This window comes from Mustela nigripes, chromosome 2 (genome assembly GCF_022355385.1).
Source record: "Mustela nigripes isolate SB6536 chromosome 2, MUSNIG.SB6536, whole genome shotgun sequence".
Lineage (NCBI taxonomy): Eukaryota > Metazoa > Chordata > Mammalia > Carnivora > Mustelidae > Mustela > Mustela nigripes.
This window is the reverse complement of record NC_081558.1, coordinates 70,792,853-70,816,382: the sequence shown is the minus strand read 5'-3', so window position 1 is coordinate 70,816,382 and position 23,530 is coordinate 70,792,853. Positions and strand designations below refer to the sequence as shown.

Below are 23,530 nucleotides of genomic sequence, written 5' to 3'. Positions count from 1 at the left end.
AATTTGGTTTAATAAGCTAGTGCGCGTGCGTGCAGGGACGGGACCTGCCTCTTGTGTCCGACCGGTGGCTGTTTCCTCGTCTCTGATTGGACTGTCTCTTCTGGTGTCATTTCAGTGTTATTTGTACCTGTTCTACAGTCCAGCCAGGACTAGGAAGGTGGTGCTGTTGCTGCTCTTTATCTGCCTGGGCAACGTGTACCTGCATGGGCTGCGGAATGTCTGGCAAATCCTCTTTCACATCGGGGTGGCTTCTCTGTCTTCGCATCAGATACTGACCAGGCAGCTTCAGGAGAAGCAGTGCGACTGTGGAGTGTGAAGTCGACTCAGTGTGACGAATGGATCCTTTGGCTTTCTTAGGAGGGTTATCTCTGTTTCCCTTCTGGCTTCTCCACTTCACCTTAGATTTTCACCCTCGAAGTTCCCTTCGACCAAGCCAGGCGGAGAGCGACAGTGGGGGATTTTGAGCAGGTGCAGCGGGAGGCAGGAGGTGGCTTGAGACCCAGGCCCGGCTTTGTGCTGAGCGTTACAGCAGAATCTCCAGGTCAGCACCTCTCCTTGGGACAGCAGAATTTGGGGGCTCACCCCCCAAGGAGCATTACTGGAAGATCAGAACGGAATTGTTTTGGTCTTTTCAATCGAATGACACAATAAACCACGAGATCCAATAACACTAGTTTTAGTAACTGGCAGTTGTCTCTGAGGAACCACTTTGAAACCCGAATCAGCTTTTCAGTCTAAATGTGACTTGGTTAGTTTCTTGTAGAGGGTCAATACAGGGTGAATTAAAAATTTTAAAATGTGGCTCAGAAATATAAGCTAGATAAATTTTGTTTACATTTTTTGATAACTTGAGTCCGGTATGGTACCTTTAGAATATTTAAATATATTTTGGATATAAATTGAACTTATCTTCATTTAGGGAAAGGGTAAACTTAAGCTGAGAAAATGGTTAAGAAAGCTGAATTTATTTAATTTATCTACAACTTTTTATGGTAGTGAAGCTGTGTGGGTATGGAAGTGTTTTTATTTATTTATTTGCAGGGCATATATATCTGAGTATTTTAGAAATTGAGTAACCAGTGCTACTGGATCATAGATCGTGAGCATGACCATGAGCTTATAAGCCTGAGAATTTAGTGGGCCACAGACTGGATTCACATAGAGGCACTTTATAGATGCAGGGGGCATTACAAACAAACAAAAATGCTCTTGTCATCAGCTTTGTACATGGCAGCTGGGTACCCATCATTTTAATGATGAGCAATGCCTGACCTTGTGTCCCTGTTCCCAGAAGTCCTCCCAAATTAATTACTCCTTTACACCTTTCCCAGTCATCTTAATTAGATCGAGGGCCTCATTCTTTATGAACAGGAGTTAAGTAGGTGTTAATTTTTTTAAAACTTCATCAAGGTATAACTAACCCTGTGCTCTGCAGTTACATTTTTTGTCTCATTTTCAAAATAGTTGATTGATCACAGCTTTCCAAAATGGGGCTCTGAATAAGGTCCCTAAGGTCTCCAGAAATTTCAGCCTGAGTTGTCCAGTGCCATTCAGGAGACCGTTTTGGGAGCCTGCCCTTTGGATTCTTCTTGGTAGAAATCTGGAATCTGAATAGATCAACGTCAATTTCATGGGATTTAAGGTTGAATTATGTGATCTTGATAAATTAAGAAATCCTACTTTGATAGTTTTTAAAAAGTTGGAAACCATTTCAAGAGTTATTGAGTACGTGGGGGAAAGCAAGAATATTATTTTAGGGAATTCAGTTGTAGTTGGTTGTTACTGTTAGTGTATTGCTACTGAGCTACCTTGATGTCACTTTAAGAAAAACAAGTTTATGTGACTGGAAATTGTTGGGAAAATGTTGCCGCAGTCATTTTATTTTCTTATAATACAATTTTCTATTTTTAATCAAACACTATCTGGCTGTGAGAGGTATATTGGCACTATCCTCAGATGTCAAGTTCATTGTTGGCTGTCCTTCTATTCTGCATCTGCATGATTTTCTGCATACCCAGCAGGTGCATCTAAAGGCTTTCTGGGACATAATTTTGAAGAGATGGTAAAATAGAATGGGAAGTCAAGGAGGGGAGACAAATCCTTGTAAATTAGAAGCACCAAATAAAAAGGGGGGGGCTTTAAAAGTTGATAAGAACAGCTTACAAGTGAATCGTAGGTTTATTTAGTTGTTTATTTTGAGCCCCTGTGTTACTGGTGTTGCCGTGTAGCCCTGTACCCCAGATGCTCTTGCTCTTGGGGTCTGAGCCTGTGATCCACATTCAGTGGACAGTGGAGAACCATCCTTGAAGAGAAGTCCCTCCTGGTGAATGCTTCTGCAGCAGCGGGGATGTTATCTACCCCTGGTTGAAAGTGGTTGTCATCAATTAGCATCTACATGGGGTTTGAGATTGGTTTTTGCAAACAAAAGGGAAAAGATGCCCTAGCCAAACAGTACATAAGCATTGTTTAACTAGAATCCTGCTGAAAGAAGCATCAGCTTATTGGAGGAAGAGGTAAGTGATAGGAAAGAAGTTATGGGGATATTGTCCAAGGGAAATCGCAGGCTGGTTCAGGCCTGGAGTTTTGTGCCTCCCCTCCCCCCCACAACCCCGCGGTGCCATCCTTGATCCCAGGAAGCTGCTCCCTGCCCCTTTGCAGGAGTTATCCTCACTCCCCCACAGACTCATTGCTGTTCTAGCACTTTGTTTTCCCAGGGGTAAAATACTATCTGCCCAACGGACCTCCCAGGGGTGGATCTGGGAATAGATGAAATAATGTTGAAAACAAACCTTTGAAGTGCCTTCTGGGATCAGATGCTGCAAGATCTTAAACATCGGAGTACGTTATTCCCATCTACTGTATTGGGCTGGCAATGTGGCTCAGCACTCTTGACCAGGGTTTCCCAACCAAGAGGCCAATGCCCGAAGGGTTTTCCCTTCCCCAAGTATTCTGGTCAAAGAAACGCACAAACTTTGGTTTTCATTTCTCTAGGCTAGCCTTACTGTGATGAGGATCATTCCTGAGTTTCTTCTTCCTGGCTGGAGACAGTTGGGGGCATATTTGGGTTGGCACTTCCTCTCAGTACAGGAGGCCCTACCACCAGCAGCAGGAGGAATGTGACGAGAGGCTCCTGGTTTTGCTTCTCAGGCTTGCCCCCTGTTACTTGTGAACTCTTGTTGCAGGCATGGTGAAGCGAGGCCCACCATTTTAAAGTTCCTTAAGGATCAGGCCAAAGGGTGTCAAGAAGAGTGCTGAAATTCAAACATTTGCCATCCTCTGGAGCTCCCGGTTCCTTTCTTAGGTGCCCCCATTCTCCAGTACTCCTCTGCCTCTTTCCATGTCTGTCCCATGCAGTCTAGCCCTGAGCACAGAGGCTGAACCTGGAATCTCTGGAGGGATGAGAAAGCCATCTTTGATTGTAGTTGCTGGGCTGCCCTGAGGCCCAGCTCTCTGCCTCTGTGCTGCTAGAAGCTTCAGCACACACGTGGGAGTTCACGCTTAGTGGGGAGGTGCACTTGGGTATTAAGCACTGCTCACAGTCAAAGAGGACACCCAGCAGGGCCGGCCGTTGGGGTCATGGGAAGCAGGCCACAGGTGGGGAGCAGAGCCGGGGGTGGGGCTCAAGCAGCTGTCTCTGGGCAGGTGGGGCTGCATTCAGGGCTGATGTTTGCTGTTCCTGAAAGGAATCAACCCCTCACTGTAATATGGGGAATGGGTGGCCCTTAGGAGCCTGCTGCTGTGCATGCCCAGAGCAGCACCGTGAGGACCAGGAGGTCCTCACAAATACAGGAGTATTTGTGGAGATAGATGTGCTATGGTTCACATTCCCGATGTTCCCACACAGAATCCTGCCTAGGTCCAGAGAAGTTCCACTGTGCACTGTGTCCATGGTGGAGGAAAAGAGAGGAGATGTGCCCGTGAGAGATGGGGGAGGCCTGGGATCGGCTTGACTCTTCTACTCAGCCCTGCACTGGCAGGGGCAAGTAACACCCACAGGCCTCGGTGTCCTCAGCTGAGCAGTGGTGGGAACAGCCTGCTTCCCCCTGCATGCTAGCAGAAGGATAAAAGCCTAGTAGCGGAGAGTGCTGGGTGAATCCCTTGGTCATGTGCAGGAGGAGAAAAGCCTTCACCTGATACAAGGAGGTCCAAGCTTCAGGCAGCATGGTGTGGCTGTGTCTTCTTACAGAAATGGGCATTTTATGAGACTGCAATGTAAATGGACTCATTCTTTCACTCTAGAAAGGTAGTGGCTTCTCTTTCTCCTCATTAAATCTGCCTCCTTCCTCAAGTCACAGAGCTCTTGGTACCATTGGCGTTGAAGCCTCCAGGACCCAGGGAGGCTGGTTCTGCGGGTCGAACCAAACCCAGGGTCTGTCCCCCACCCAAATGAGGAGAGCTCTGATCCTCCCACCTTCTCCCATCGGGGAAGCAGTGATGTCAGACCTGTTTCTGGGGAACCGTCTTGGCAGGAAACCTGTGGATAAAGGCCTCATCAGTGTGATCTGGGAATGGTCGGATATGGAAACATCTGGCCATGTGTACTGATGACAGAGCTGCTGCCCACAAGCGCCTTTTATTTAGGGTAAAATGATCAAATCCATTGTTCTAACCTGTGCTTGGTACATATGACCTTCTTTAACCCTCGTGTGATTCTGGGGTTACATCAGAAGTATTATTTCATGAATTATTCATATGATTTGACCTCCCCACCCACCCCCTTTAGAATTCTATTCTATTTAATAGACTTTTCTACTAAAAGCATAAAAGATTGAGGCTGATTTAGCCAGGGCAAAAACATTGACTTCACATCTTAATTTTGAAAGCTTACTGTCCATGTTGTACAAGCTTCTTACTGTTTTCATGTAATAACAAAGATCTATTTTGAATAAATGATGGCTATGTTTTAACAAACTCTCACACAGTAGTAAAGCCTAAACGTGTTAATGTATGTAAAGAATACTGTTTAGCCATTTATATACTATGTATATATAAATCAAATAAGGCGGCTTCAGAAGTGAGAGGAGAATAAACCCAAGGTGCTTATTAATGTGCGTGTATTCGTGTAAAAAAATTCTGAGCAACAGATCTGTTTTCCTAGAGGGTGTGAGGTGGGCCTTGCATAATGGAGGGGGGATGTTGAGAGAAGTGGAATTCAGTCCTTCCTGTCCAGTGTCTGGACAGGGGTGCCGCCTCAGTCCTTAACACTAATGCCTAGACTCTGGAATGATCATGGGTCCAGGAGAGACCCTGGAAAAGCCAACATGGCAGTCACAGGGAGCAGCCCTGGGTGGAGGCAGGCAGGGAGGCCTGCCTTCGCTGCCCACTTGGCTTCTGCTAATCTGTGCCTGTAGCTGGCGTTTACCCTGCTGTAGGCTCTGAGCTCCTGTCTACGCTCTGAAGCCCATTTGGTTTCCATCTCCCAGGACCAGCCCTGCCACAAAATGGCCAGCAGGAGGTGCAGCCGCTAGCGGGTCGTCAGGCTCCAGGCCCAGGGGATGGCACCCTTTGCAGAGATCCTTCCTGAAGCAGCTGACAGAATTCCCAGAAAGGAAACAAATGCACCAGGCTCTCCTGCCCATATCCCAAACACATCGGGGGAATTCAAACTCCACGGTTCTCTCCACCATCTGTCCCAAGTAAAAAACTTCTGGGGGAGGGCAAAATATTCCAAAATAAACACAAAGGTATTGGGTTCAGGATTTGGGAGTCAGCAGAGCCCTGGGACATCACCCGGTTCAAACCCCTTGTTGCTCAGGGGGGGAAGTTGAGGCATGTCCTAGGGAGCCAGTGACAGTGCAGCCGAGGGCTCTGTCTGCAGGGCTGGGAATAAGGTTCTCTCTGCCATTGGCGGCACCGCGGAGTAAACGGGGAATCTTGGCCCATGAAAGCTGCCCTTTCTGCGCCAGGAGGGCTGGGTGCCAGTTCAGGCTGATGAACTGCCTTCCTTTTTCTTGGGCTCTACCCCCTAATGAGGCCCGAGAGCAGAAGTGCTACGGGACAACTGTCACACATCATTGAGCAGTGCCTGTGAGGAGTGAGGCTTGGAGAGGAAGGGGTCCCCCTCAGTGCCTGGCTCTGCAGTCAGCTCTCCCATGTTGCTGGGTCGGATGTGCAAGGTAAACACTAGAAAGCTCATTGAAGAACAGGAAGGAAAGTTCCTTTGTGACCTAGGATAGAAAAGTGCTCCTAAAGTAAAAAGTTACAGGTACAATCTTTGAGGCAAAATGCTTGATGAATTTGATTAAATGCAAGTAAGGATGTCACAGGCAGAGTGAAACGAATGCGAGATCTTTACAATGTCTGAAACCGGTAGAGATCACTACATAAGCAATTCCTGTAGGTCAGCAAGAAAGACAGCAACCTCATAGAAAAACAAGTTGTAGAAGAGAAAACCCAAAAGGCTAAGAAACATAGGAAGATGTTTAAAATCATTAGGAATACAGAGAAATGCATATTAAAACAACAGTAAAATATCACCTTATGCTACTAGTTGGGTGAGACTTAGAAAGCTGGATGGCAGCAAGTGTTGGAGGCTGTGGGGGGGATATAGGACTCCACGCACAGGCCACCGGAAGGGCAAGGCCACTGCCATGGGCTGAACTGTGCCCTCCCCGAATGCATATGTTGAAGTCCTGACCCCCCAACCCAGTAACTCAGAACGTCTGTGTTTGGAGGAAGGGAGAAGGCAGCCAGCTGCAAACCATGCAAACCAAAGAAAGAAGCCTCAACCCTGCCGACACCTCGATCTCAGACTTCCAGCCTCCTGACCGTGAGAAAATAAATTTCCGTCATTTAGGGCCGCTTGGGTGGCGCCTGGGCGGTGCAGTCGGTTAAACATCAGACTCTTGGTTTCGCCTCTGGTCATGATCTCCGGGTCGTGAGATTGAAACCCACATGGGCCTCCACACTCAGCATGGAGTCTGCTTGAGATTTTTCTTTCTCCCTCTGCTCCTCCTGCTTGTGCTCTAAGTAAGTAAGTAAGTAAATAAATAAATATTAAAAAAAATTTTCTGGTGTTTAATCACCCGGTTTGTGGTACTTGTCATGGCGGCCCTCGCAAAGGAAGATGGCTGCCTACCCAAATTTCATGTGCCCACACCTCATGTTGTGGATCCTGCACTCACCATACAGCCGACAGAAGTACCCAAAATGCAGCAGCATGGATGGATCTCTAAAATGTGGAAGCAAGTAGAAAAATAACATGCATTGGATTAGAAATACATGCACATGAGATGATAAAATACTTAATAAGACTATATTGTAACAAATGTGTGTTAAATACATTTGAATGGTTGCCTACAACGGGCGGGGAGCCTGTGAGTTAGGGATAATAGGAATTTGAAGAAAAGAGAGAACGCTTGCTAGAGTCAGCAGTCAAGTCTGAGAGCCCTAGGTGAACCCGGGGGGCCTGCATTAGAGCCTCCCGGCTTCTCCCGTGGGCGAGCTGGGGGAACCGGAACCGAGGCCAGGGGCTGCCATGATCAGGGAGGGCTTCGGGAACCAGGGGCCCGGGTGGGGGGAGGGCAGAAAGCAGAGAGGAGGGGACTCAAGATGGGAAAGTAGATGGGTGAGCCAGCTCTGGCCGCCAGGGACTCCCTCCCTCCCAGACTCTCGCTGTCTGACCAGTAGTTTCCTGGCGAAGACTCTTTCCCACATGAGGCACTCAGCCGAAGGACTCTCACAGGGGATTCTCAGGGAAAAGGGAACACAGCTGTAGGAGGGACCGAGGAGCCTCCAAGGCAAGGTCTTTCTCCCACCCCAGAAACACTGTTCTGGCCAACAGAGCCCACGGCCTGAGCCTGGGGACGGGAAGCAGGAGGGGACTGGGTCTGGGACGGTGAAGCTAACCAGGCCCACCATTGCCCTGAGGGGTTACTCTAGGCACATTTTCTGAGGCCCCAGGGGTAAGAGCAGGGGCCAGAAGTAAGGAACACAGGGCTACCAGAAGGATGAACTTTCTCACACAGGGCCGGCCAGCAGGGCTCAGGGAGATAGTGAGCGCTCCACTGTGAAGGTGTGCAAACCGAGATCAGATGTGTCCCCCTAGGACCTTGGAACACGCTGTCCCCATCTCAGATACCTTGTCTCATCCCGGGTGCTAGTGTCCGCAGGGACATCTGCCTATCTCCCATAGTACCTCCTGTCGTGTCCATCCCATGGGGGTGAACCAGACGCCAGTCGTAGGAAACAGCTTGTGCCAGCTCCCGTTTGAAAGAGTAAATATTAGTCTTTTCAAGAGCTGCCTGTTCTCTGTCACTGGGCATCACAGGGGACACTGAACGGGATTTGCAAGCATGGGAGGCGGGGGCTCTTGGTGCCCAAACCCAGACGGAGTCTGTGGGCCTGACTGGTCACTGTTGTAATCGAGGGCAGCAAGAAACAAGCCTCTCCATCCCCTCCCGGTCACTTGGGAAGCAGTGAGCTTCCGAGCCCCCACGAGGTACTCTCCTCCCGTATGGCTCGGGCTGCTGCTACAGAGGTGTGAGGGGGCCTGCCATGTTTTGAACTGGACCTTAAGGTCCTGGGCCCTGATTCTGGTGTCCCTGCTTTATAATCCCCTGATCTTGCGGCATTATCGGGAAGGGGGAATGACTTACTTCTGCTCCACTGTCGTCCCTTGGGGAGACTTCCTCTGACCCCTCCAGCTAACAGAGCACCCCCTTACTCTAGCCTTCTTCCTTGTGTAATTTTCCTCACTTATTTTTTGTGAGCATTTAGAATTTTTTATTTTTGATTACTGAAGTGTCGTTGACGTCCAGGTGTTCAACATAGTGATTCCACAGTTCTGTACATTCCTCGGCACTCATGGCAGTAAGTGTCCCCATCTGTCACCATACGTTATTACGATATTATTGACTACATTCTCTGTGCTGTACTGTTCATCCTTGAGGGATTTTCCGCACTGATGATCTGACTTCTCTGTTAGGGGGCTCAGTGCCGGGAGGGCAGAGCCTTGGTCACCTGGTCTTGCTGCTCTGCGCACGCCATCCATGCTTCGTAACTATTTGCTGAATGAATGTTATGGCCTCCACACCTTGAAAATAGTAAAACCAATATAATTATTATCTCCTCACCCCTGAAATTGTATTCCTCTGGATCCCCTCCATCATTACGACCTGGGGGTTGGGACAGGGTGGGCGATGAATGTCATCTCAGAGAGCAGGAAGCGAGGGTGGGAGTGGGGAGGAAGGAAAACCCATTTCAGCTGGCGGGTGGCAGGACGGAGAAGGGGAGGAATCTCCCAGACATGTCCTGTTCTCATCCTCTGGGATGAAATCTTGAAGGCAGGGGGACAAACCCTAAACTGTGAAAACAGAGGGGGCGTGTGTCCCACTCTGCACTTAGAATCAGCCAGCCACGCCGTCTGTGTCCCTTAGGTGGCCTTACTGGGCAAAAATGGGAGAGCCTTGGATTTGATGGCAAGAAAGTCACAGTGAGTGCCACCCAGCCTCTCTCAGCTCCCAGAGGCCTGGAAGGGATCCAGAAGGTCTTGCCATGGGGCACGAGGAAGATGGCTGACTTAGAGCTGCTGGGCCTGGCATGGTGGTACTGCGATGGCCAGTGGTGAGGGGAGGGGGTCTTGTACCCTGGGCTAGATAGGGGCTTGGCTGAGGGGCCAGAGTGGGCCAAGGTGGGGCTGGATCTGCTGGGGCAGGCCCTGGGGTCACAGCCAGGAGAGCAGGCTGAGTGTCCCTCGGCCATGGTGAGCATCCATGAAGAAACCCTAGTACACAGCGTAGCACCAGGACCTTTGGGCTAGGCTCCTTTTCTCTGCCAGGGAAGGCACCCATTGTATCCTATTGACTTCCTTTTTCCAGATCCTGCAGGAATAACCCATTTTCCACCTCAGCTATCACTTTCTGTCTGGAGTTCCTCTGAAGCCACATTGAGAACCCACATGACAACTCGCGCATGGAAGACTTGGGGTGTTGCTGTGGGCGGACCTTGAGCCCTAGATGATGGGAGCCAGCAGGTCATGCTCTCCTGACCCTTGGGAGGGCACTTGTGAGGGGCTCCACCTGACGGGTGAATAACCCACCTTCCCTTTGTCTTCCCCCATTTCCCTGCTTCCCACTTCCCTGTCCCCCATTCCTTTGTCTTGGTCACAGACTTTTGTCTCAGGCTGTCTTTCTGGAGACTCGGGCTACAAAGCCACCTGAACCCCTGTCTAGAAATCATCCATTGCTAGCTGGCACCCCTCTCTGCCCCTTCCACAGTCCCATGCATTGCAGGGAGGCTAGAGGCTACCTTTTCCAGCCCCCCCTTGCTGCTGGGGATCTGGATGCTGCCTAGGCTCTGCCAGAGGGATGCACCGCAGGAGAGAGTTGGGAGGCAGAAAGGAGGTGGCGACCATTCTCCTTATAGTGCGGTGGCTGCTGGGTGGGAACTGACAGACGTGAGTTTCTGCAGCAACCGGACACAGTGTTCCTTCTACTTTCTTGCCCTTAGCTTCATGGATGTGCAACTAGGAGGTCAGCCATAATTTCCTACAAGGTGGGAGCTGGGGTGGCATGACCTATCATAGGGCAGAAGTACGCCCTAACTTCTATTCCTCCAAACCTTCCTACATATAGTTCCCTACATTAAATATCTTTCTGCACAAAATACCTAGAGTGTCTTCTGTTCCTCTCCCCAACCTCCTGCGCTTAACCTTGACTGATTGGGCTTCCTCACCTCTACCATATGCTATACCACCAGGCTCGGGTGGAGGGAAGCCGAAAGGCCACATACTGACCCAAAGAGACATCCAGAAAGAGACTGAGAGTCAGCAGTCACTCCCTCCTTCCTTATTAGATCAACTTTCCTTTTGGAAGTTGTAGACAGAGCTTGGGTATGTGAGCTGGTCTGGGCCCAGGACCCTGAGGAAAGTGTGCAGAAGCTGGGTTCTGGCATAGCTTATCCTTCTGATAAAAGGAGTCACACAGGAGACAGTCTCTATGCCACTGCATGGTATTCTGTGAGAACATGATGCTTGGGGTACTGGCAGCCATCTTGGAAGCATGAGGGGATACGTCTATGGATGCAAGTCAAAATACTGAGGATGGCAGAGGAGACGGACAAACTACTGGGTTGAGCTGCTGCATTAACCTAGGAGCTGCCTATGTTTAGTAGGCATCACCCAGGCAGGACCCTTGCCCTCTGAGTCATGTAGAGGCTGGTTCACAATGCTTCAGTTTTTTCCACACTGACACGCTGCAACCAAGGGATGCTGGGACCTCTGGGAGCTGGGCTGGGACCAGGCTGAAGCAAGTGAGGCCTTAGATGCAAAATTTAAGGAGGTGGCAAAAAAAAATTCAATAAGCTGGATAAATACCATTCTAATGCAATATTTTTTAAAAAGCTAATGCAAAAAATACACAAGGAACAAGATACCGAGATTTTTATAAAGAGACTAAAGATTGGTGTCCTCTGCTCGGTCTGCTCTGCTTGTGTTTCCACACAGGGCACTCTGCGTGAATCTCATCTGTGGCAATCCATATGACGAAGCAGGGCTCTGGGATTTGGAGACTTGGGTTCAAGTATGGATGTTGCCAATGACTTGCTGGGGAGAAGTCCATTCTCTTCTCTGGACTCTGGTTACCCCAGCCGTCCTGCGTGGAGACTAGGGCATTGCCAGGATGGCCTTCCGACCTGTCTTCCTCATCCCCATGGCCTGCAGAGGTTACTGTCCCTCTCCCTGGGATGCTGTGTCTCCTGGGCCATTGACTCCTGGCTATTAATATCTCCGCCATCCCTGGCCTGATCAGGGTGTTTAATGACTGCCAGCTGTGGCTCCAGCCCCCCTCCCTCGGGAGAGATAAGAGCAGTTCCTGTTCCCACATGGGGGGAGGGGGGGGAGGCAGGGTCATTGCTCAGGAAATGGGCCCTGAGCAAGTGGTGGGAATGGAGGGGCTGACACTGACTCCTCACTGCACTCAGCCCAGCACTGCCGGATGGGGATGTCTGCAGATATGGACTCCCCGTGGCCCCTCCCCCATGGGAGCTGTCCTGGTCTCCCCACCTCTGACTGTGCCTTGTTGCTTTAGATCCTGGCTCAGCAGCCTGAGGGCTCTCCCCAGACATCCCACAGACTTTACAGAAAGCCTCTCCCAAACTGGGTCATCAACTCCCCAAACCTCCTCCTCCCTCACCTGGATGGTGGATAGGCGTCTTTTCCTCAGCTTACCCTTGGGGCCCTTCTCAGCAGCCAGAGCAGCCTACCCCTTGACTCATCCCCTTGGCCTCATTTAAGGAGCTTTCACTGGGTTCCTGTTGCTCATTTGGATTTGGGTGTCCCTGCGTCCATCATGGCTCCCTTGGGACTTAGAGATGCCTACTTAGTCCTGAGACAACCCAATGTCTCTTTACCTGGGAAGCTGCTCCTTATCCATCCAGCTGGTTCACTGGCCCACCCTCGTTGTTCAGCCTGTGCCCTAGAATGGAAGGTGCTGTCCACATGGTGGCTTCTACCATCGATTGATGGTGGCCCTCTGCACCAGGATGGTGGGCAGCTCCCTGTGCCTCTTTCCAGGAGGCACCCACCCACCTGAGTTAACTGGACTTTGCTCTCAGGAACTGGGGTCAGGGCTCAGTCAAGGGCCAGGGCCTAATCTGTCCCTGAGGGGCCCAGCTCTGCAGTTGGAACTGGGACAGGGATCACTGTATGCCACAAAATTCAGGGGCCTGGGTCTGAGGGCCGGGATGTCTCTAATCCCACACTGTCTCTGGGCTCACCAGGCCTGTGGCCTCGCTTCCACTTCCCTCTTGTATTTCAGTCTGAAATGGAGCTGAGGAGAGAGGCCTGCCCTCTGTGTCACCTGGCCTCCTGGGGAGTGGCCTGAACCCTGGTGTTCGGGGCCCAAAGGCCAACCTTGGTGAAGTCCTTGAGAGACCCACTAGGTGGCGACAGAGATGAGCTGGACTGGCCTGATGAATGCCTTTGGAGGCCTGGCAGGGGTGTGGGGGGGGGGGGGGGGGGGGGGGGTGGGCTGGAGGGAAGAGGGAGCACAGGAAAAATTCTGTTCCTGGTCACTCCCACTCCACAGACAGCTTGGGATGTCTGCCCATGATCTCTGCTGGCCTGAGGCATTCTTTCAGCTTCTCTCTGTTCCCAAATGCCCAACACTGGGCTTTTCACCTATTGCCACCTCTCAGGGCAGGACCCCACCGAGAGTCCTCCCTTTTGCTGCCCATGTCTTGGGTCTCTCCATGGTTGTTTCACTTGCTGCCTTTCTGGCTGAAACATCTGGTCTCCCCTGGGCTCTCTCCTTATCCTGATGCTATGACACTAATGGTTGATTTCAGGCGCTGTGGTGGACAGGCGGGGTCCAGCTTGATTTGGTGCCTTCCCATAGGCCAGGGAGCCTATAGGTTCTTTGATTTGGAAGCTGGGGTGCTGCCCTTTCCTCTGAAAATTCTCTGCTTCTAGAATCTGTTAACTCTTTCCATTTGTTTCCCCTGCTCCCCTCCCCCTCTCCCACCAGCCTGAACTCATCCCTCAGTTCCAGAGAACTGTTCCTTGTTCTCTCATAGCCTCTGTCCTCTGTGCATACCTTGTTCCTAGTCTGCTTAGGGGTCTCCCTCCAGTTGCTGTCGACACCGAGCCCAGAGGATGGAGCGGGTGACAGAGGGCTCTGGGAAGCCCCTTCCTCATTAACTGCTCATGCCTTAGCAGGAGCTAAGTCTAGCCATCCACCAGGTGAGCTGAGGACCAGAGAGGGATGGGGAACTGCTCAAGATCTATGAGAATGTCTGGATCAGAACTGGGACTAAAAGATTAGGGCTGGGTCTTCTGAACCTTACTGGTAGACAATGTCTCTGGAACCATTTCAGAGAGGAACTGAGTTGAAAAGGGGAGGAGGGAAATCAGAGTGAGTGACATGGCTTAGCTGGGTGAGAGGAGCATGGCCATCCTGCCTGTTCCCTCTCTCTTGTCCCCTGTGCCTTGGAGTAGTAGGGATGGGAACTCTCAGGGAAGAACAGAGCAAGTTCAAGGAGACCCAAATGTACCCTTCCCTCCACTCTCCACCACCAGCACCCCATCAGTGGTCACCACTGTTTGTCTGGGCAGGGGAAGAGATGGTTAGTGCCAAGAATATTCTCTCCAGCAAGCCAGAAAGTGCCTGAAACCAAAGCTAGGAACATTGCCTCCTCTGTCCTACAGCTGACCATGCACAAGGCAGGCATGGCATGTGAATCTAGATGGAGTTTGCGCTTGCCAGACCTCCTGTGCCATTGATCCAAGGGTATGTGCCTGGGGCTGTCCGTGCTCTGGGTCCAGCCACTCTGACCTTGGGCTAACTGCTCCTGAGTTGGGCCTCTGCAGGGTGCTGGTATGCGACTGTCGTTTGTTATGGGTCCTGGGTTGTTTCTGAATAGGACAAGGCTTTTAAGGACCCTTGCAAGCAGATTTGAGCCTTTGGCAACCTATACTAGCTGCTGCTGCTTCTTCTTTTTCTTCTTCTTCTCCCCCCACCCCCACCTTTTTTTGGTACCAGTATGGTATCCCTCTTCTTCTCCCATAGCAGGACAACCTCCTTGCAGGTTTGCAGGAAGTAGAAGGCATGGGGTCAGGTCAGGCAATGGCTTCAGAGACTTCTTGCTAACTGACACTGACTTCGCCCTCCTGCCTCTGCGTCTAACCCTTTCCATTAGTCATATTGGCTCTGTCACTCATTTTGGTGACATTTGCTCTGTCCTCTACCTATCTCCTCTTAGCCAAACTCTGGGCAATGTCGACATGGTCAGCTCACACCCCCTGCACCTCTCCCTGTCTGCAGGAATCACTTTGGTCTGGAAAATACTCCCTCTTAACCATTTTGGGGACCACAGGCAGCTCTGTCAGCTGTTTTGCAGTGATCCAAGAATAGAATTGTCTCCTCTGGGCTGGATTTAGAAGGTCAGGAGACACGATGATGACCTTATACTAGGTCTTCTCATTGAGGGTCCTCATCAGAGAGTAAGGACCTTCATCATTCTCAAAAGGCAGAGGATACCACTCAATGGAACATGAGTTGAAAGCCTTTAGAACCATGTGCTTGTCACCTGGGAGTGCAGGATTCCCATCCAAAGCCCGAATGGTGGTGGCAGCTGGCTACTGTGACCTCCCCTTCTTCTCAACCTCCCATCCTCTGAATGGAGTGTGTGTGTGGGGGGGTACTGCTGTATGTTGGAAGCCACGCGGGAATATCATCCACCAGAGAAACCAAGCCAATTCAACCCACCATTTATTGTTGTCCAAACCTGTTTGCAGAGCTGAGGGGGTCTTCTGGCTGGGGCGTGGGCAGGAAGCCATGGGGCTACAAGGTGTGGGGTAGACCCAGGATGCTACGGCCCACAGGCTTTGGTTTGGATGATATCAGAGCCAGAGGACCCCTCAGCCACACTCCAGGCTGGGTGGTAACAATATTAGCGGTGATACAAATAACCAAGAGGATTCAGCTTGTTACAATATATAAAATGCAGCAGTTAATTTCACTTTCCCTGTCGGTCAGATCTGAGATCAAACCCTAGCTTTGTGACAGGCGAGGTCCGGCGCTGGGAGACTGTTTCCCGATCTGTGAAATGGGGTCCGTTGTTCACACCTTACTGACGATGCGAAGATGAAGAGGTTCATCAGTGCACGTCTCTGAGCCTGGTTTGAATAGTTGGCACATGTGGGAAACTCCCACAGCCCGTAAGGCAGTCTCAACTCTTCCAGCCGACCTGGGACCACTCCACTTCTGCGGAGACTATGGAGACACCTGTGCACCCCAAACTAAACTCTATCAGAAGCGCACCTGCCTGAGGCAGAGGAACTCCTCCACCGGGAGGAGCTGGGCGTCTTGGAGCACGACGATGGGGGAGGGGATGGCATCCCAGAAGAGATGCCTGAGCGTCAATGTTTCACCCAAAGGAACTTGACAGCGACCACGGGACTTCAGGCCCTGCCGAGGCGGCGGCGGCGGCGGCGGCGTGTGACCTTTAGGAGCAAGATCTCTGTCCTCGGCGCTCTCCACGTTCCCACCTACACGGCGCAGAGGACCCGCGGTGGCCTTCCTGGGCTGGCTCCTGAGAGCGGGCGGGCGGGCGGGGCGCAGAGTCAGGTGAGCGTGTATGGATTCCTTGCCCCTGATTGGCGGAGGGGGCCTTAGCGGGGAGGAGTCTGACTACTGAGCTCCACCCCAACATCTTCCCGGGAGGGAGCATCCAGCGCGCCAGCCTGCAGAGAGGTTAGACTGCTCCCGCATCCTTGCGCCCTCCCCTCCTCCGGGAAAACGCCAGGGCAGAGTTCTCTAGGGGCGTCTGGACAATGGCCTGGGGGGCGGGACAGCCTCCGAGCCCGGGGCTGGGGCTGGCCTCGCCCGGGCAGGCCTCTGTCCCCAGTGCCACCCCGGGGTGGGTGGTGCGGGCGGGAGGGGCCCGCCCTGCGCCCCCGGGCGCCTGGCGGTCAGACCAGGGAAACTTCGGCCTGGAAGCTGGAGGAACGGCGCGCGCCGGGACTGACGCGGGTCAGCATGGACACCTGCGTGCTGCACGTGGCGCCGTTGCTGCCTCCTGAGGGATGCTGGTATTTGAGGCTCGAGCCCAAGATGCCTTTCAGGTGCCAGCGCCGCCACTTCCGCCGCAGCTCCGCCTGCACCTGGGGGAAGGGAGCCTGGTCAAGCCCGCCCCTAGGAGGCCTCTTCCACTACTGACTGGCCTGCTCCGGATGGATCCTCCCTTGGCCAGTGCACAGTTGGGACCACATAGGAATGGGGGGGTCAAATCAAGGCTTTGGAGTGGGAGGAGGTAGGAGGCAGAGAGGATTAGAGGGTGCAGCCCAGGGAGGGAGGGGTTGTTGCCTGGGGGTGGCTGTATCCCCCTTCTTCTGTTCCCTGCCCTTCAGCTCACTTAGGCTCATCTGAGTGGATGGAGTTCTGTGCTTTGTAACCAGGGCTCTACAGCAACTCAGCCTCTGATGGTGGGTCCCCCCCACCCCCACCGACTTGCTGCATACAGCTGCTTAACAAACTGATGTGCCCACGAATCCCACATCTGTGTATGCGTGTATGTGTGCGTGTTTGTCTTAAAATACACATGGTAAGTCAGCAGGTCTGGGAGGCCAGGTGGGGGCAGAAATCAGCATTTTTAACAAGGTCCTAGGTGTGCACCTCCACCTGTTTTCTGGTCTGAGAACCACACTCGGAGTAGCAAGACTGAACTCATCATTGCTTTGCACATATCCCATCACTGTTTCCCGACCCTGGGCCAACTGGAGTGTTATTGCCTGGTCCCCAAGATCTGGGAGGGGCTTACCTCACCATTGAGGAAGCAGTAGAGGATGGCCACCACAAAACCCTAGGGAAGAAGGGAGCCAGAGATGTGAGGCAGACAGACTCCAGGAGCCCCCAGCCCTGTACCACCCATGGCCATGACCCCTGTGTTCCCCTGGTTAACCAAAGAGCAAAGCATACAGTAGGGGGTTAAAAGTACAGGGAAAAAATTGGAAGCCACTGGCAAAGGGCCAAGGCCCCAGGTTGAACTCCCTTAAAGCCCAGAGAAGTATGCAGCCTTTGGTCATTGGTTCATACCTGGAAAGACCCCACGACGAGCTCAAAGACCATTTTCACTTCAGCTTTAAAGTTGTGGGGAAAGAAGGCAAACACGAAGTAGTGCACTCCAAACAGGGGGATCAGCAGAAGGGTGGACTTGGCTAGCCTCCTGGGGACAGGAGAGGTGCAGACGGTGGGCATGGGAGGTAGGGATAACAACGGGGAAGTATGAGCTTGGGTTGCTGGCCCCTGGAAATATTGTGTTCACCTCTGTTCCTGCTTCAGATCTGCGGTGCCCATGCCTTCATGCCCCCCAGCTCTCCTAGCCTGGAGACAAGCATGAGGGAGAGGGAAACTCTATTCTCACCCTTCTGGAGGGGAGTCTATAAACAAGGCCAGTATGAAACCCTGAAGATAAGATACAGTATTTCAAGTTCTGTGGCAGGAAAGGGAGAGATGTTTTCAGCCCACAGGAGATCCTAGTTCCCCCTCGCCTGGTGTCAGATTCCCTAATCCTCACAGTGGGGTCAATGTCTGCTCAACATGATCAAATTACAGAGATGCCCACTCTAAATTCAGAAGTGCTTTTGGGGCTGTGAAATGTGTTGCTTCCACAAGAGACTCATTCTCTACTGGGGATGAGGACATTTGGGAAGGAAGTCTCTGTAATTGGGGTGCTGACCCCATATTCCTGAGGCCACTTGGGAGGATGCTGGGCACTCAAGTTTATGCCTGGTTTAGTATTGCTCTCTGTCTCTGGTTTCTCGCCTGTCCGCTCCTCTAGGAGTTGCCACCTTTTCTGGAATCACTTCCCTCTCTTCCAGCCTCCCCACACCGATACACACACTCCCAGCAGGGCCAGCCCCTCCTTTGCCAGCCATGTGTGCACAGCAGGGCTGATCCTCCTTCCAAATGACCCTCCTTCTCCGATGGAGCAGGGCTCACCCTGCCAGTCCCCTGACCTCACAGCCAGTCCGGGCAGCTCAGTGAGCCCATAGTTCATTGGCTGGGAGAGGTCTGAGGGCCAAGGGGTCTCTGCCTTTATCTCTTCTGCCTTGGCAGTCAGTCCAGGGAACCCTAGTCCTGTGTCTGAGGTCCCATAGCTGACTGGGGGCAGAGACTGGGGCCTTGCCCCTCCAGCTCCTTCCTGGACCCGGCTCCCAGCCATTCTAAGATCCTGAGCACTGCCCACCCTCTTGGGCCACAAACCTATTCCCCATGCCCAAGGCTGACAGATGGAGGCTTTCTTTAAATTGAAGGCTTATGGGGAGGTGAAGAGTGGAAGCTGACGGCCCCTCAGTGGGGAGCTCCATCTTCTATTCCCCCCAACGCTTCTGCCTGCTGACAGCTGTTTGGTTTCTGTCTCACCCACGGAGACCTGGTGATGACCAGCTCTCTCTGCTTCTGCTTTGAGCCCTTTGGAGCAATTGTGCATTGGGGAAAACAGGGCCCCACAGGCAAAGGGGAGGATTAGGATGCACAGGCCTGATGTGCTGCCCCCTGGCAGACACAGATCCCTTCAGGGCCTTCCGTTCTCAGACTGGAAGGGAAGCTCCTCCTACGCACCCAGCGGGGGAGAATGTCGTCACACGGGTGAGGGGGGGGAACGTGAGCCTTAGTCTCATCGGAGAGAATCACAGGATTCCAGAATAGAATCCTAAATCCAGCAGCTCGTGACATTCTAGCCAAGAATCTTAGAACCACAGCACAAGACTCCCTCAAGAGAAGCCGGGCCAGGAACAGTCCAGAATCCCAGGACTGAAAGAAAGGCCCTTATGGGACGTCTCAGGGTTGTCCGGTTTCTGTAGCACTGAGAAGCTATCTCTTATTCCCATCTGTAGGCAGGCAAACCCCTACTCACCTCCCCACAGCCACCCTGTCCATGTTTCTTTAGTTCTGTCTTTGAGCCCTCTCATTCTCATGAAACCCTGCCTGGTTCTCCAGTCCTCCCAGGAATAGAGAGCAGCCCTCACACCTTGCCAAGCAAGGAGCATGACTGCTGTCCCATGGACACTGCGCCCTCCCCTGCCATGGCCATGTGCTCCCAGAACCTTGAAGAGAAGGGAGCACGTGTCTGTTTCCTCACTTGTAAAATGGGAACAGTTGATAGGGGACAGTGTGGATGACATAAGATGATGTTCAGAAACCCCTTACCACACGCATGGCACTTAAAGCACAGGTGTTAGTATTACTGGGGGCGGCTGCATCCTGAAGGTGGCTATCTCACTGTTCACCTGGGGGCTCCCCCAGGGCATGCATCTACCGTGCATTTACTGGGTCCTTTTTCTGTGCCACATACAAGCCAGAGACTGGGCATGTGGTATGAATAAAGCACAGGTCATCTGTTGTCTTTCAAGCTCCCTGGCTTAGCAGCAGACACATACCTGGCTCAGATCACTTGCTAGGTAAGAGATTGCAGGAGAAGCAGACCTGTGCAAGGGGGAGCCTGGGGCAGGCAACCCTTGTGGGCTGAGCCAGGTCATGGGGGCAGAGGTAGGCAAGAGAAAGGTGGCTGTCTCATGACTCCACTCATCAGAGTTCCTGGAGAACTTCCAGGAAATGTGGGTAGATTTGAAGTCTGGGGATGGGGACACCGGGGTACTCGGCATACTCACGAGTATGGGCTGCTGTCACTCTTCCCAACGTCTGGGGACCGAAGTTTCTGTACCAGAATTCGGATGATGAGAATAAATAGGATAAAGTTCACCTGGTGATGAGGTCAAGGTCAGTGGTCAGAGAGGGGAGGCCAGGGTGTCCAGGTCCCTGGGCTGATGGCCTGCCCCCCCCACCCCCAGGACCCTGCTGCCTGTCCATCTTATCTCTTCCCTGGCTTTTTCCTTTTGGGCAGGCCATCTGGGAACTCTACTTCACATCTCCAAGGACTGGGCCTCCCAATCCATTTTTTTTTACCCTAGAGGAGGAACTGATGGGGTAAGGGGTGGGGACAGTCCTGCACAGGCACTGGGAAGCCTACATTTCTGTTCTGACCCTGACATGAATCTCCTGTGTTGCCAAAGGAAATCGACTACCCAAGCTGGGCCTCAATTTCCCCATCTCTACATGGCGGGAGGAGGCCTTACCAAGATGGAGGTGAGGATGGGGGCCTTTATGATCCACCAGAATGAGGAGTTGATGGTGTCCCAGCATCTGGACAGGGCATGGTGGGGAAGAATGAGAGTAGTTGTCCTCAGCCGGAGTTAGAGGCCCTCTCTGGTGTTCCGGCTCTGCCCCTGTACCCATTAGAAACTACAGGCCCAGGCTCTGTTGCTCCCAGTTTCCCTCATCCCTCCCAGGGGACCAGCCCCAAGTGATGGCAGCCAGGGGGAGGGGGTGGGGCAGCAGCTCACCCAAAATCTTCAAAATGGATTGTGATGACGGTCCACACAATGGTGAATGTGCTGGGCACCCCTGTCAGGGCCAAAGGCGAGAGAAAGAGAGGAGAGGGCACAGGGAGAAGTTTAGGAGAAAGAAGCAGAAAGAAAGGAAGGGAGGGAGGGACGGAAGGAGGGAGGGACGGAAGGAGGGAAGAAAGGGTGGGTTGCCAGGGCTGCCACCTGCGGTTACATAGCTTGTGCACTGAGCAAAGATGCTCACTCCACTGAGGGGGTGGAGCTCTACTCCTCAGGGACTGTGTCCACCCAAAGGAAGAATCTTTTTCTAACTTTGATGGAGGTATTTTACAGACTAGCAGGGACCCTGTGTTTCAGGGGCTGAAGCAGAAATGGATGCTCACAGAACCCATCTCCCAGATCAGCCCTAGGTGCAGCTCCAGCATGAGGGCACCTGCCCCGGGGTCAAAGGTTTGAGGGACTTTTATCAACCCTTGGCTGAGAGCCTGGCAGGCAGGACTTGCAGCCCAGGGAGACCGAAGAGTGCAAGCAGGGTTGGCACCCACCCCCTAGTGAGCTTCCCAGGCCTTGCCCCTTCTGTCCCCAGCCTGGAAGCCCTCCCTGGTACCATACCCCAGCCGATGAGTATGTACCCCCAGAAGTACTTCCGCTCAGAGAAGAAGGAGACGGCAAGCAGGGTGTGCAGGTAGAGGCCCTCCACCAGCAGCCAGAAGAAGTTGGCCATGACACAGTATTGGAATAAGACCATGGCTGTCTTACAGCTCACCTGTAGGGGGAGGACAGAGAAGGGGCTCACTGAGGCTCGAAGTGGTCCCCCACCTGCCCCCGGTCTGTTTGGGGACAACAAACACAGATGCAGCATGGCCAACTTAATCTCTCTGTTGTTTTCGCACTGTCCCCTTAGAAATGTCCCTGGTGGTTTTCCCATTATCTTTGATTTTAGATCCTCCAATATTCTGGGATAAGCTTGCACTTTCCCACCCATCTATCCATTGCTTTACCCACTAGATATCCACTACCAGCTCACCTATCTTTCCATCCACCATCCACACATCCACTGATCATTTATTCATCTCTCCATCTATCAGTCCATCCATGCATTCACCCATCTATCTCTCCATTCTTCTATCTTTCTACCAACTAGACACACACAAGCATCCATCCACCTAGCCATCCGGGCATCCATGCATCCATCCACCTGTCTACTGACCCAACCCCCTACCCGTCATCTATTTATTTTTTCTTGGTTTACCCATCTAGCCTTCCACCTACACAGCCATCCACGCACCGACTTACTCAGCAGTCCATCTACCTACCCATACACTTAAGCCCTCCCCCACATACTCATCCACCTTATTTCAATTAGATGGAAGGCAGCTGGAAGAGGTCTGAGGGAGCCTTCTTGCCTGAGTTTGCAAGAGTTGCCTGAATGTGTGGGGCTATGGGCTATGGGCTATGGGCTGTGGACTGTGGAGGGGGGCCTTATGGAAGTGTTGGGGACAGATGGGGGCAGAGAAGAGGCAAGAGGAAGAGGAAGTAGAGATGAAGAAGAGGAGAGGGAAGGGATGGTCATTCCTCCTGGGGGCAGAGGAGCTGGCAAGAGAGTGCGTTCCCCAGGCAGGTGAGGACAACAGGAGAGTCAGGGGGATCCCTGAGTATGGCAATCAGGTGTTGCAGGTGGCCCGCCTGGCAAGACTGGAAGATCCCCCGGGCCCTGTCCTCTCCCAGAAACAGTCTTCCATTTCAGATCAAACCCAAGTAGCTGTGAGGCGGAGCTTAAAGCTATCCCCCTCCAGGAAGCCCTCTAGATTTCACTCCTCCCTGGAACACAGGTTCCCACCCTTCCTTCTTGTGCCCTTGGCTTTAAGACATCCTCAGAGAGCAGCTTGCCCTCCTGTCCCTCTGGCTGCAAGCTCCTTCCTCAGGTGTCACTCCAGTTCTGCCAGCTATAGGCGGGTGGTGTCTCCCATCCCCCCCCCTCACTTTACAACTAGAATAGCTCATCTCTTTAACAGGACAATTAGCTGTGCTTCCTGCCTTAGAAAAGCTTCAGACAGTTGCTAAACAGGTCTCCGCAATTATCCTTAACAGGTGTGCTGGAAGCTTCCTGGCTTTGTAGCTCAGAAGTCCCAGCTCCTGGGTGGGGTCCTCTGAGGAGCTCTGGGATTGGCCAAGGTGGCCACTCTGGGTTTTCCCTCCCTCTTGTCAAGATGCCTGAGATTCATCATCACAGGTTATTCTCTGGGGAGAAGGTATTGCTGACCCCAAAATAATGCAGTGCCTCTGAGGTCCCTCATGAAGCAATGAGTCACTGGCCATAGGAATAGGTGGGAGCCAGGGCTGGTCTTGAGCTCTCTGTCTTAGGTCTTGGGCCCTCAGAGATGGGGCCAGTGCTCATGATCACTTGGAGATGGACCCCTTAGTGATGGGCAATGAATTCCTTAGATACTCTCTTGAATGCCCTTCCTGAGGAAGCCCCAGAACAGGGCTGATAGCAGGAAAAGAAGGAAAGAGAAGGGCTGTGTGTTTGGACTGGCTCCAGATGATGGTGATGAGGGAGGTGGAGGAAGGAAGCTTTGAAGTCCTTGCAAGATAGGGAAACTGAGGCAGGGAATTTCCGAAGGTCACTTGGAAGTCAGCAATAGTGGCAGGATGGTGGTGTGTGTGTTTGGGGTGGGGGTGGGGGGG

At 52.3% G+C, this 23,530-nt stretch overlaps 2 protein-coding genes across 15 annotated transcripts in view; one reads left to right on the top strand and one right to left on the bottom strand.

Annotated features, from left to right (window-relative positions):
- SEC22C (SEC22 homolog C, vesicle trafficking protein) overlaps positions 1-5,034 on the top strand; it is a 29,659-nt gene extending 24,625 nt beyond the window's left edge. For all 10 annotated transcript variants that reach the window (XM_059390744.1, XM_059390754.1, XM_059390747.1 and 7 more), the window contains one exon: positions 116-5,034. In XM_059390744.1, the coding sequence (XP_059246727.1) occupies positions 116-316 (201 nt within the window). In that variant the 3' untranslated portion in view covers positions 317-5,034. The remainder of the gene's footprint in view (positions 1-115) is intronic.
- Positions 5,035-15,189: 10,155 nt separating this feature from the next.
- Positions 15,190-23,530, bottom strand: part of VIPR1 (vasoactive intestinal peptide receptor 1) — a 33,414-nt gene continuing 25,073 nt past the window's right edge. For 3 of the 5 annotated variants that reach the window (XM_059390743.1, XM_059390740.1, XM_059390739.1), the window contains exons 7-14: positions 21,455-21,608; positions 20,840-20,900; positions 20,573-20,639; positions 20,108-20,199; positions 17,532-17,661; positions 17,257-17,298; positions 16,484-16,600; positions 15,190-16,029 (exon numbers count right to left, since the gene is read on the bottom strand). In XM_059390743.1, coding sequence (XP_059246726.1) covers positions 15,943-16,029; positions 16,484-16,600; positions 17,257-17,298; positions 17,532-17,661; positions 20,108-20,199; positions 20,573-20,639; positions 20,840-20,900; positions 21,455-21,608 — 750 coding nt within the window. In that variant the 3' untranslated portion in view covers positions 15,190-15,942. Of the gene's footprint in view, positions 16,601-17,256; positions 17,299-17,531; positions 17,662-20,107; positions 20,200-20,572; positions 20,640-20,839; positions 20,901-21,454; positions 21,609-23,530 lie in introns of all 5 variants that reach the window. The other 2 variants (XM_059390742.1, XM_059390741.1) reach the window with 1 other exon arrangement.